This window comes from Trachemys scripta, chromosome 7 (genome assembly GCF_013100865.1).
Source record: "Trachemys scripta elegans isolate TJP31775 chromosome 7, CAS_Tse_1.0, whole genome shotgun sequence".
NCBI classification, from domain to species: domain Eukaryota; kingdom Metazoa; phylum Chordata; order Testudines; family Emydidae; genus Trachemys; species Trachemys scripta.
This window is the reverse complement of record NC_048304.1, coordinates 33,119,523-33,133,015: the sequence shown is the minus strand read 5'-3', so window position 1 is coordinate 33,133,015 and position 13,493 is coordinate 33,119,523. Positions and strand designations below refer to the sequence as shown.

Below are 13,493 nucleotides of genomic sequence, written 5' to 3'. Positions count from 1 at the left end.
TGTTACATGTATGACGGGGCTCAGCCGAGACTGGAGTCCCCACTGGGCTGGGTGCTGCACAGACCTCCCCAACTGCGATCAGGGCCCCCTTGGGCTGGGCGCTGCCCAGACAGTCTCTGTCTCAAATTGCTCACAGTCTAACAGTCAAAGGGCAGGAGGGAAAACAGAGGCACTAAGGGGGAATCTTGGGGTGACTGGGAGCTGGTGTCCCTTAGAGGGGAAAGTTGCCCTGTCCTGTCTCCCTCAGCCGATTCAAGGTGAAGGTAAATCCGGTTGTGCCTGGTGTGGGATTCCTGCAGGGAGCTCTGGCTCAGCCCGGTTCCCTCGCCATCTCCCAGGCTTACGTCAGGGCTGGAAGAACAGATAGTATTGTGCCATCCCCGGGCTCCTGCCAGGACGACCCACCCAGCCGGGGCTGTGGATAAACAGGAGCCTTGGGAATAAGCATGCGGTTAGGGAGCGGAGTTACTCACAGGGCGGGGGAACCCCCAGGGTCTGTCAGCTGAGGAGGGGCTCAGGGCGCTTCTCCCAGACGCCTCTCATGGCACCTGGGGCTGGGAAGCTGTCAGCTACACCCTGCACTGTGCTGCAGGGAGCGGTCTGGGGCTCAGCAGGAGGCGCTCTCCCCTGGCAGACAGTACTGACCCCATGCCCCTGTGCCGCCTGCCCCTTAGAATCAGACCTACTCATCCCCTGCTGGTATCTCCCTCCCTAGCCCCAATGTTATTACAGGGGAGGAAGAAGGCATGTGTTGTGGTGGTGCTTGTTATTGTAGGGTCTTCTGTGAGCATATTGCTGGGCAAACTGGTTTGTTATTGTATTGTATCTTGGGAGAACTGGGGCTGTACAGACCTGTTTGTTATTGTAGGGTCCCTTGAGGGTGCTGGGGCTGCACAGGCTGTCTATTTATTGTAGGGTCTCTTTGGGTCCTGGGGGCTGGGCAGATCAGTTTGTTATTATAGTGTCTTTGGATAAATGGGGATGTTCAGGCTAGTTTGTTATTGTAGGGTCTCTTGGGGCACTAGAGCTGAGTAGGGTGGATTGTTATTGTAGGGTCTCCCAGGAACTTGGGACTGCAGGTGCTGTTTTATTACTGTAGGGTAGAGCTGACTGGTGTGAGCTGGGTGGGGAAGGAGGCAGTGGGGCCTGGGATCCAGTACTGAATTGTGGGGGGAGTGGAAGCATTGAATGTTAGGGGGCTGGGCTGGGATTGGATCCAGAATTGTAGGCATTGGTTGGGTCAATCCTGGTTTGGGGAGCCCCCCACTCCGGTAGTGGCATGTTCTGTGGAGAGGAGGGTTGGGGATAGACGCCAGGGTGCCTGTTTCTGAGGGGCCCACCAGTGGCTGCTTCTCTTGCAGATGAGCGCGAGGCCGTGCAGAAGAAAACCTTCACCAAATGGGTGAACTCTCACCTGGCACGTGTGACCTGCCGCATTGCAGACCTGTACAATGACCTGCGCGATGGGCGCATGCTTATCCGCCTACTGGAGGTGCTGTCGGGTGAGCAGCTGGTGAGTGTGGGGCTGGGGGACAGGGCACCCTGGGAGCAGTGCCATGGAATATTTGGGCTCCGTCATCTCTGCTTGAGGCTTCTTATCCCAGTGGGGTTAGGGCCCGATTTGGATATTAATTACCTCAGGGAGAATCTGGAGTCACCTCACTAGGCCCCACTCCCCTTCCAGAGCAAGGACTGAACCCAGGAGTCCTGACCCCCGGCCTGCCTGCTCTGACCCACTACCCTCATCTGCAAGAGAACTGGCCATCGGAGGGGCACCTCAGAAACGGGCAGCCATGGTGCCTATCCCCAATCCTGCTCCCCCACAGAACATGCCACTACAGGGGGGGCTCCCCAAGCCAGGATTGACCCAACTGATGCCTACAATTCTGAAGCCAGGAGTCCTGGCTCCCAGCCTCCTCCATCCCCACTCTAGCCCACTGGACCCCACTTCTCTTCCAGAGCTGGTGTAGAACTCAGGAGTTTTGACTCCTAGCCCGCCTCTGCTGTAACCACTAAGCCCTGCTCCCTCTCTAGTTGTCCCCACTTATGCGCAAACTTGATCCCAATAGCACCCGCAGCTCCCTGTGTCTGGCTCACTAGTCCATGCTGTGTCTCCCGCTGTCAGGCTGGGCTTCTCCTGTGACTCATGCCCTGGCTGCCCTCTGAGCTCAGCACCTGCTCCCAGCATGCAGTGCATCTCCTTGCCTACATGCCAGGTGCTGGGCTGGGTGGGGCAGTCTGGCTGCATGCCCAGCCCTGCTCTGGTGGTTTTTCTGGTTCTCGGGCAGGTCAGGTGCTGGAGCCACCTGGCTGTGTCTGTCTGAGCTGCCCCTGGCCCGCCATCCTGTCTTCAAGGGGCCAATCACTCCCTGCGGCCCTGCCCTCGCTGCCACAGGTGCTGCAGTCCAGGTCTGCTCTGCTTTGGAGCCCTGGCTTCCTGGCACCAGGGAGATGGCTCCCGCAGCACCCAGCCCCAGGGGAGGGCGAGGGCAGCCAGAATCATGGGGAGGGCAGGCATGGAAATTCCATGCTGACGGGTGGACTCCAGTATGTCCCAGGGTGTAGGGCACTGGGCTGGGAGCCAGGACTCCTGGTTTCCTTTGACAGCTCTGGGAGGGGAGTGGGGTGTAGTGTCTAGAACAGTGGGCTGGGAGCCAGGATTCCTAGCTTCTATTCCTGGCTCTGGGAAGGGCAGTGTCTAGGGACTCCAACCAAGATCACCACCCCATTGTGCTGGGAGCTGCCCAGACAGAGTGAGACATGGTCTGGGCCCTGAAGAACTCAATCTGAATAGAGGTGGGAGGAAAAACAGAGGCACCGAGAGGGGAAGGGACTTGCCCAACATCAGAGGCAGAGTGGGAAATAGAACCCAGGAATCCTGGCTCCCAGTGCAGCGTGTTAAGTGGTGGTCAGTGCCCCATGCTGTGCTCAGTTATCCCAGCTCTCCCCAGTGTCAGGCTCCTGTGCCAACCCCTGCGGCAACTTCAGCTTCTCCCCTGTGTTGGGGACCAAGAGCAGACTCTTCCCAGGACTGGGGTGAGCTGCCTCGTCAGTCTCAGAGCTGTAAGGGCCTTGGGCCAAGACTCCAGCATGCTCCAGCCAGTGCGGGTGACCCGTTAAACCGGCTTCCCAGCTAGAGTTAGCTGGTGCATCCAGCCCAGCACCTGGATCGTTGCCTGCTGCGAGCAGCGTGGATGCTGAACCGACAGTGAGGAATGCAGGTCAGGGAAGGGGGTCCTGGTAGAGGGGGAGTCAGGCAGTGTGGGGCAAGCAGGCCGGTAGGGGATTGAGGTGGGATCCTGGGAGCAGGGAAGCAGGCAGCATGGGGAGTGCAGGCTGGACGGTGGTTGGTGCAGGATCCCAGTAGTGGAAGAGGATGGTATGTGGAGCGCAATCGGGGCGGGAGAGGGAATACTGAGGAGGGGTGTTGGCAGCAGGGGAGGTGGGCAGCATGGGGATCCCCTTCCTTATGCTCTCACCTTCCAGCCCAAGCCCACCAAAGGGCGAATGCGGATCCACTGTCTGGAGAACGTAGACAAGGCCCTGCAGTTCCTCAAGGAGCAGAAGGTACATCTGGAGAACATGGGCTCCCATGACATCGTCGATGGCAACCACCGCCTCACACTGGGCCTTATCTGGACCATCATCCTCCGCTTCCAGGTACCTGGAGGAGCTCAGTCTCCGCCCTGGCTGGCACCCCTCTGTGGGGCCCCCTGCCACCCCTTTCCCCACTCTGGACCTGAATCCTTCTATCCCTCTGCAGTCTCAGAGTCCCCCACCCTCTCCCCCTCATGGAGAGCCAACCCTGGCGAGAATTGGTGACAACAGAACAATTGTCCCTGCTGGTGTAGCGGAGTGGTCATACCCCTAATGGCTGCAGGCCACTGCCCTATGGCTGCCTGTGTTATGCCAGTACTCGAGTGGCTGCTTGGGGGACACTTGGATCCCTGGTTCAAATTGCCCAGGGGGAAAGAGCCCCCTCCCTCCCCCCATCCAATCATGTGATGTTAGAAAGAATGAGCCAGGGAGCATGGAGCCTTCTCTCCATGGCCCGGGAGGCCTGGTGCTGGTGGGACTAACCTGGAGCTGCCTATGTATCTACCCCCCAGATCCAGGATATCAGTGTAGAGACTGAGGATAACAAGGAGAAGAAATCGGCCAAGGATGCCTTGCTGCTCTGGTGCCAGATGAAGACGGCAGGGTAAGGGGTAAAGAGTAGCTATCTGGGGATAGAATATCAGGTCTTTCCTGTCTAGGGGGCGTTGGTTCTGATGCAGCCCCATGGTAAGGGAACTGACTGGCTTGGGGGTGTCGGGAATGGGACATGGGGTCTTTCCCCTGTAGGGGGCTCCAGCTCCACCCCCCTCACCACTCTGTATGTTACAGGTACCAGAACGTCAACGTTCACAATTTCACCACCAGCTGGAGGGATGGCCTGGCCTTCAATGCGATCGTTCACAAGCACAGGTCAGTATGGACCACGTCTGGGTGCAAAGAGGATACCAGGATCTCAGGGACCCGTGGCATGCTGCCACTGTCCTCGAGCATTGGCTTAGGGTGGGGCATTAGGATGGGGTTGATGGGGATCAGTGAGACATGGGGAAGTGTCGGTGGAGCCCCCAGGCTGGCAATCACAGTATGCCCTTTGGCACCCCCTGCAGGCCGGACCTTATAGATATTGACACGCTGAAGAAATGCAATGCCCACTACAACCTGCAGAATGCGTTTAACGTAGCGGAGAAGGAACTGGGGCTGACCAAGCTTTTGGATCCTGAAGGTGGGTGTCAAGCTGTGCGGGCCTAGAGAATGAGGGCTGGGGTGAGCCGGGGTCTCAGTCCAACTGATCCATTCTTGGTATGGGGGAAAATGCCCTTCTCATATGCATTCATCCAGGTTGGAGGTCGGGGCCTGAACCCCATCCCTAAATATGTGGAGGGAGAAGTTTGTGATTGGGTAATGCTGCTGTGGAAACACTGTTAGAAGAGGAACAGGCAGGCATGGCAGCCACCCACTGAATAGGAAATCCAGGCTCCTCTCCCATCCTGCCCCCGTGCTGCTGAAAGCAGAGGGGTCTTTTCCCATGGTACAGTGCATTTTGGGAAAATCCTGACCACTCTCCCATCTTGCACTCATATACACGAAGGGGGAGGTTCATGGCTGGATGTAGGGGCTCCATGACATCACTGGGTTAATCCCCACCCACTGAACAGAAATTACCCATGATTCCCATTTACCCCCACACCAGGGCATATGGGTGTTAGTTGCCAGGAAGTGCCTGGTGCTGATGTGCCCTCCCTCCCAGTGAGGAGGCAATGGGAGATGGGGCTCTCTCCCTGACACGCATGGCTCTCTCCCCCCAGATGTCAACGTGGACCAGCCGGATGAGAAGTCTATCATCACATACGTGGCCACCTACTACCACTACTTCTCCAAAATGAAAGCATTGGCTGTGGAGGGAAAGCGCATTGGAAAGGTACCAAGGGCAGAAACAGAGTGCAGTGGGTGCTGTCACTGCATGGAGTGTGCTAGGTGGGTGGATTGGGAGGGTGAGTGGATTGGGTTGGATGGATTAGAATCAGTGGGGTTCTCAAACTTTTGTACTCAAACTATTTTTATATTTAATTGTATTATAAATGCTGAAGGTGAAGCGGGGTTTGGGGGTGGAGGCTGACAACTCGTGACCCCCACATAATAACCTCACGACCCCTGAGGGGTCATGACCCCCAGTTTGAGAACCCTTGCATTAGATGAATGGATTGGGAGGATGAGTTGATGGGATAAATGGATGGATGGAGTGGGAGGAAGGGTTGATGGGGTGGATGGATGGAGTGGGAGAAAGCGTTGATGGGGAGGATGGATGGATGGAGTGAGAGAAAGGGTTGATGGGGTGGATGGATGGATGGAGTGGGAGAAAGTGTTGATTGGATGGATGGAATGATGGAGTGGCAGAAAGTGTTGATGGGGTGGATGGATGGATGGAGTGGGAGAAAGAGTTGATGGGGTGGATGGATGGATGGATGGAGTGGGAGAAACGGTTGATGGGATGGGGGGAGTGGGAGAAAGGGTTGATAGGGTGGATGGATGGATGGATGGAGTGGGAGAAAGGGTTGATGGGGAGGATAGATGGATGGATGGATGGAGTTGTAGAAAGGGTTGATGGGATGGCTGTATGGAGTGGGAAAAAGAGTTGATGGGGTGGATGGATGGAGTAGGAGAAAGGGTTGAAGGGAAGAATGGATGGATGGAGTGGGAGAAAGGGTTGATGGGATGGATGGATGGAGTTGTAGAAAGGGTTGATGGGGTGGATGGATGGATGGAGTTGTAGAAAGGGTTGATGTGATGGATGTATGGAGTGGGAGAAAGGGTTTATGGGGTGGATGGATGGAGGGAGTGGGAGAAAGCGTTGATGGGATGGCTGGATGGAGTGGGAGAAAGGGTTTATGGGGTGGAGGGAGTGGGAGAAAGGGTTGATGGGGTGGATGGATGGATGGATTGGGAGAAAGGGTTGTGTTACTGAATGTTAAATTCTGAGTCCCTGGTGAGCATTGGCTCTTATGGAGCCCAAGGATGGGCTACTGGGGCCTCTTGCATACTTGAGGCTCCCATCATCTTGTAGGGGGCTGTCAGCCAGCAGGCTTGACCCATGCTGGCCTAGTGGTGAGTGACTCCTGCCCTCCTTTCCCCTCCCCTCCCCTCCCGTCCAGGTGCTGGACTACGCCATTGAGGCTGACAAGCTGATCGAGAAGTACGAGACACTGGCTTCTGACCTGCTGCAGTGGATCGAGCAGACCATCCTGACACTGAACGACCGCAAGCTGGCCAACTCCCTGAGCGGGGTGCAGAACCAGCTGCAGGCTTTCAACACCTACCGCACTGTTGAGAAACCCCCAAAGTGAGTCCCTTACCCACCTCTGAGTCGGCCTGGGCCACAACTTGGCAGCCCTGGCACAGCTAATGGCACAGGGTACCCCCAGGACTGCATTAAGCATCTGGCCTGGTGCACTCTGAGAGATCTGTGCCGCTCTGCTATCCTGCCCCACCTCTGGCATGAGCAGAGGATTGTGGGTGTTTTTCCCAGGGCACAGTGCACTCTGGGATGCCTTGCTACAGACAGACTGGCTAAGCTGGTTACTCAGCTGCCACCTACACAGCATGGGAAGAGTGCTCACATCATGTCCAGCTACCCACTCCGGCACCACCCTCACAGGTGTGCGCCATGCTGTGTGTGACCAGGGAGCCTACCCCATTCCAGCTTGTGGGAGAGGGGCCTTGAATGAGCCGATCACTTCCCAATCTTGGTGTGTTCCAGTGCCCTGGCACTGCCCGTTCGCTGGTTCACGGGGGTGGGGAATGGTACCTGGCGCCTTGCCCCTCTAGGGGGCGTTGACTCCACTCCAACCCCAGGGTGGAGGGACTGACTCAGGTTCCCTCCCAGTCCGCATGGGGACTAAAGCATGTGAGGGTCTCCAGCCTGTCTGGGGAATTAGAGCAGAAGAATGGGGCTGGGGACGGTAGCAGTGTGTGGGGTTCTCCATCAGAGTACGTAAAAGGTTGAAACAAGGAGGAGGGAGGCAACCTCTGAGGACAGGACAAGAAGCAGTGGGCTTAAATTGCAGCAAGAACGGCTTAGCTTGTACATTAGGAAAAAATTCCTGTTGAGGAAGTTAAGCACTGAAACAAATTGCCTAGGGAGGTTGTGGAATTTCCATCACTGGAGGCCTTTAAGAGCAGGTTAGACAAACACCTGTCAGGGATGGTCTAGTTATTACTCAGTCCTGCTTGGAGTGCAGGGGACTGGACTAGATGACCTAGTGAGGTCCCTGATTGGGGAGCCTCTGGTATAACATGAGCACCCCCTGGTGGCAGATTGAAGAGAACCACAGGGAGGGAAGTGATGTGGATGTGTGTTCTGGGTTCAGGTCCTGCTGCTCCTGCTCCTGCCCCCTGGGCTCTGACGGCTCTTGCTCCCCTGCCCAGGTTCTGTGACCAGCCCGCCTGGCCCAGTTCCCAGGCTCTGAGACACTCCCACCCCCACCCCTCCCCTGGCGCTCTGTTTGATTCTTTACCATATCCCTACCCCTCAGGTTCACAGAGAAGGGGAACCTGGAGGTGCTGCTTTTCACCATCCAGAGCAAGATGCGCGCCAACAACCAGAAGGTGTATATACCGCGCGAGGGCAAGCTGATCTCCGACATCAACAAGGTGAGACAGCAGGGGGCAGGGCAGGGGCTCAGTAGGGCATGCTTTTCCCTTACAGCCAGTGCTAGTCCCCCTCCTCCAACTCAGTGCTGGAGGGCTTTGCTTCTGGAGGTGTCATCTTTTGGATGTGATAGAAAACATCTCAGCACCAGGCGAGGATCCCTGAACAAACAGCCCCCCGCGTTCCATCCCAGAGGCAGCTGTGTCTTAGCGCCAGCTGAGGAATCCCTGTACAAACAGCCCCCATGTCCCATCTCAGAGGTGGCTGCATCTCAGTGTCAGGAGAGGGATCCCTAGGAGATGGTCATTGGTGTTGTCATTAATTATTGGCCTGTGTTAGATGTCAACTCCCTGCTGTAATTAACCCCCTCTCCCCTGCAGGCCTGGGAGCGGCTGGAGAAGGCGGAGCATGAGCGGGAGCTGGCACTGCGCAACGAGCTGATTCGCCAGGAAAAGCTGGAGCAGCTGGCGGCTCGATTTGACCGCAAGGCAGCCATGCGGGAGACGTGGCTGAGCGAGAACCAGCGCCTGGTGTCCCAGGTGAGTCCCAAACCCCCAAGCAATGTGATTAGAACCCAGGACTCCTGACTTCCAGCCCCCACCCAATAGACTATACCCCACTACCCTCCAGAGCTGGGGATAGAACCAGGAGTCCTGGTCCCAGCCCAGTACTCTCTCCAGTAGACCACACTACGTTTCCAGGCGGCTGGCTCCGTGGCCTGTGGGTGGGAGGAGCTGTGCAGTGACCCCTCGGTTAGCCCTGCCCCAGCATGATGCCTGCCCTCCCACACAGGATAACTTTGGCGTGGACATCTCGGCGGTGGAGGCGGCGGTGCGGAAGCATGAGGCCATTGAGACAGACATCGTGGCCTACAGTGAGCGGGTGCAGGCCGTGAATGCTGTGGCCACCGAGCTGGAGGCGGAGCGCTACCACGACATCAAGCGCGTGCTGGCCCGCAAGAACAATGTGGTGCGGCTGTGGGACTACCTGCGGGAGCTGGTGGCCTCACGCCGTGAGCGCCTGCTCCTCAACCTGGACCTGCAGAAGATGTTCCAGGACCTGGCTTACCTCATGGACTGGATGGAGGAGATGAAGGTATGGGGGGGCATTGGGGCTGGGAGCAGCCTGCCCAGCCTGGGCCGCCACCACCAGGGGGCCCAGATGTCTGGGGTAGGTGTTCCAGGTGTTGCTCTCTGCCAGCCCCACCCCCAGGAGCTCCAGCAGGGGGAGGCGGAGTGGCCGTCTGATCTTCTTCTTGGAAAGGATAAGGGGATAAAGCTGGGAGCACTGCCAGCCAGACACCCCAGAGGGGCTGGGGTGCATGGGGGTCAGTGGGGCAGATGGCTTTGAATGCCTGCAATGGAGGGGAGGAAGCAGGGGATAGGGGTGCCGTGGAGCAGAGGGGAGTTCAGAAGCCCTGGGTGCTGTATCCTGTGCTGCAGGGGGCAGGGAGCTGGGACTGTGTCCACATGCCCCAGTGCAGCCTGCTGCTGTGTCTGTCCCCTTGGCTGGGGCAGAGTGTGGGGGGGTGCCTGGCTCCGTCTGTAGGCGTGCCCCTCCCCTGGCAGGGCCAAGGTATGGGCAGGGCTGGTGGGTGGAGTTGGGGGGGCTCCCCATGCAGTCAGCAGCTGCCCATCCCTCCGCAGGGCCGCCTGCAGTCCCAGGACTTTGGGAAGCACCTGCACGGGGTGGAAGACCTGCTGCAGATCCATGCGCTGGTGGAGGCCGACATCGCCGTGCAGGCCGAGCGCATCAAGGCTGTTGGCACTGCTGCACAGAGGTTTGCCACCCCTGGAGAAGGTAACTGCTCCACTCACACCACAGCCGGCCCTCACCCTCCATGTTCAGCTTTGCTGCATCCCAGGCCCCTACCTCATCCCCGCCCTTCCATGTCCCAGCCCATTCTATGCTTGCTCCTCCATGTGCCAGTCTTTGCCATGCCCCAGCCCCCACATCCCAGCCCTCAAGAGAACAGCTCAGAGCCCAGCAGGGCTTTGGCAGAGGGTCCACAGCTGAGTTTGGGGTTGCCGCATCTGCCCGTATCTGAAGCCACCCTACCAGCTTCTCACCCCTCTGCTTCTCTGTGGAGGTTCCCTGCCTGGTGTGAGCCCTGCTCTGTGCCTAGCCCTGACTCTATAGCCTGAGCAAAAGGGCCTTCCCTCCCCTATTACTCCCTGTGGGCCCCCTATGTGTCTCCCCTGCTTCATGGGCACCAGTGCCAGTGACCCTAGGCCCCTTTTGCCCCCAGGACCCAAGGGTCAGGAGCCCCATGGCTCTTCCTGTGGGGTAGATGGCAGGGGAGAGGGGGGAGAAGCAGGGATCCCATGTTGTTGCCTGATGTATTGATTATGTGGCTGATTTTATTTCCCCCAGTTAGCACTCTGCAATCTGGTAGGTTGTTGTCCCAAGATCAGGCCCAGTATCTCCAGAATTATTATTGGATTGGAAGCCCCATGTAGGGTGACCAGATAGCAATTGTAAAAAATTGGGACAGGGGGTGGGGGGTAATAGGAGCCTATATAAGAAAAAGACCCAAAAATCGGGACTGTCCCTATAAAATCGGGACATCTGGTCACCCTAGCCCCATGGCAGTATCAGCAAGGCTCGCACTCAGGGATGACCTTTGATAATTGTAGGAGTTTTATTACCACAATGATCAGTCCAATAAATACAATTATCCAAACAAGTAAAGTGAGATAATACAATGCTTTAAGTATGACCCACCCCAGTACCCGGATGTACTCACCCTATCCTTGGGGAGAGCTCAGAAAGTTGAGACAGATCCTAGTGTGACTCTGGCTTGCCAAAGGAGAACTCCAGTGGCTCTCCTAAGACCAGATGTTTTATAGGCCTTTGGTGCATATGTATAAATAGCTCCGCCCTCTTTTACTATCTTGACTTCCTCACCCTTGTAATGTTGGGGTGTCCCATAAGTTACTATATTAATTAGTTCAAACTTAGTAGCATACACGTCAATTAAATTACTATAGTTACCTATGGTTAGGCATCTACTGATGTTTCCCTCCAAAAATACCCTAAACTGGTGCAAACTGCCTTCTTGCAGATACCTGTCAGCAGTTTTCAACACTTGTGATTATTACAAAACAAGTAAAACAAAATCTTATGCCATCTTGTGACTTAAGGTCCCCGTTGATTTACATACTTATGCTAACCTATTAAGCAACTACTCCTATGCAGGCTGTTAGGCCTTGTAGCTATGGTAACAGCTTAAGTTATTCTTATAAGTCTATGCCGCTAAGTCTCTTGCGTTTCTGCATTGCTTTTCTTATCCTTTACCTTAAAATCAACCTGTGGGCTACAACATCCACATCCCCCCACAGGATACAAGCCGTGTGACCCCCAGCTGGTGCAGGAGAGGGTGGACATGCTAGAGCTGTGCTACCAGGAGCTGGTTGAGCTGGCAGGCAAGCGCCGGGCCAAGCTGGAGGAGTCACGGCGCCTGTGGAAGTTCTTCTGGGACATGGGTGAGGAAGAGGCCTGGATCCGGGAGCAGGAGCAGATCCTGTCGTCGGATGATTTTGGCAAGGACCTGACGAGTGTGCTGCGCCTCATCAGCAAGCACAATGCCTTCCGTGATGAGATGAGCGGCCGCTATGGACCCCTGCAGCACACCACGGCCCAGGGCCACAGCCTGGTGCATGAGGGGCACTTTGGGGCACGCGAGGTGGCTGAGCGCATCCGGGAGATTGAGGAGCAGTGGCAACACCTAGAGGCGCTGGCAGGCGAGCGGGAGCGGCGCCTGCATGAGGCCTCCAGCCTCTACCAGTTCCAGGCCGATGCTGACGACATGGAGGCCTGGCTCATGGATGCCCTGCGGCTGGTGTCCAGCCCGGAGGTGGGCCATGATGAGTACTCTACCCAGAGCCTGGTCAAGAAGCACAAGGATGTGGAAGAAGAGATCCAGAACCACCGGCCCGCCATCGCTGCGCTACATGAGCAGGCCCAGAGCCTGCCGCCTGCCTTTGCCCATGCACCCGAGGTGGCCGGGCGCCTGCCTGCTGTGGAGCAGCGCTACCAGGAGCTGGCCACCCTGGCTGAGCGCCGCAAGCAGGATCTGCAGGATGCCCTCAACCTCTACAAGATGTTCAGCGAGGCTGATGCCTGTGGGCTGTGGATTGGTGAGAAGGAGCAGTGGCTGCATGCCATGGAGATCCCTGAGAAGCTGGAGGACCTGGAGGTGGTGCAGCAGAGGTGAGTGGGGGCTGACCAGACCTTCATGTACCACCTGGCCCAGCCTCGTCAGGCCCACACCCCGCTGCCCCTTGCAGCCAGCGAGTAACTGTGGCCCTAGCCCCCTTCCCTGTCTCCCAGCTCTCTGTGTGGTGGGACATCCCAGAATGCATTGCTCCCCCCTTTGTGCTGCTCTGTCTGTCCCTACTTAGGCACCATGAGAGAGCAGCCTGGATTTTCCCAGCATGCACTGGGGCACATCTGCTCAAGCAGCCCCTTGTAGCCAGTCAGTAGCCTGGCTGGCTCTAGCCATGTGTGCCCTTGGCAGCGGCCTAGCTTGCCCTGCGGTCTCTCTCTGGAACCAGGGTGTTGGTGGGGACATAGCCCCTAATGGGGTCAGTGGAACTGGCATAGCCGATCCCCCTTCCCTCCCCTTGGGCATGTGGTGGGGCATCCTAGAATGCATTGATCCCCCATGATGCTCTGGCTGCTATAACCATGCTGAGGCCCTATGGGAAAGCAGCCTAGATTTTCCCAGCAGGCACTAGGGAAGATGTGTGATCAGCAGCAGCTGGTGCTGTGCTGTGGGGAGCATGAGGGGTTGAGTGCATTGTCGTCTGAGCCTGTATCTCCTGGTCTGCAGGTTTGAGACACTGGAGCCCGAGATGAATAACCTGGCTTTGCGCATCGCGGCCATCAACCAGATCGCTGGGCAGCTGCTGAGCACTGACCACCGCAACAAGGAGAGCATCCAGGCCACGCAGGAGCAGCTCAACACCAGGTCTGAGCGGGAGGGCAGATGGCTCAGCGCCGGAGGGAGATGGGGAGGACAGGCGGCTCAGTGCGGGGGAGATATGGGGAGGGCAGGCAGCTTGGCGCCGGAGGGAGACGGGGACAGCAGGCGGCTCAGTGCGGGGGAGATATGGGGAGGGCAGGCGGCTCGGTGCCACGGGGAGACGGGGAGGGCAGGCGGCTCGGCACTGGGGGGAGACGGGGAGGGCATGCGGCTTGGTGCTGGGGGGAGACGGGAAGAGCAGGCGGCTCGGCGCCGCAGAGAGATGGGGAGGGCAGGCAGCTCGGCGCCGGGGAGATGTGTGGGGGG

General features: G+C 57.5%; 1 protein-coding gene across 6 annotated transcripts in view; it reads left to right on the top strand.

Moving 5' to 3' along the window:
• Positions 1–13,493, top strand: part of SPTBN2 (spectrin beta, non-erythrocytic 2) — a 56,489-nt gene that overhangs the window by 27,214 nt on the left and 15,782 nt on the right. For all 6 annotated transcript variants that reach the window (XM_034775382.1, XM_034775383.1, XM_034775379.1 and 3 more), the window contains 13 exons: positions 1,362–1,513; positions 3,487–3,660; positions 4,110–4,201; positions 4,387–4,467; positions 4,662–4,777; positions 5,361–5,473; positions 6,705–6,892; positions 8,085–8,202; positions 8,581–8,739; positions 8,993–9,295; positions 9,847–10,000; positions 11,542–12,412; positions 13,035–13,172. In XM_034775382.1, coding sequence (XP_034631273.1) covers positions 1,362–1,513; positions 3,487–3,660; positions 4,110–4,201; positions 4,387–4,467; positions 4,662–4,777; positions 5,361–5,473; positions 6,705–6,892; positions 8,085–8,202; positions 8,581–8,739; positions 8,993–9,295; positions 9,847–10,000; positions 11,542–12,412; positions 13,035–13,172 — 2,659 coding nt within the window. The remainder of the gene's footprint in view (positions 1–1,361; positions 1,514–3,486; positions 3,661–4,109; positions 4,202–4,386; positions 4,468–4,661; positions 4,778–5,360; positions 5,474–6,704; positions 6,893–8,084; positions 8,203–8,580; positions 8,740–8,992; positions 9,296–9,846; positions 10,001–11,541; positions 12,413–13,034; positions 13,173–13,493) is intronic.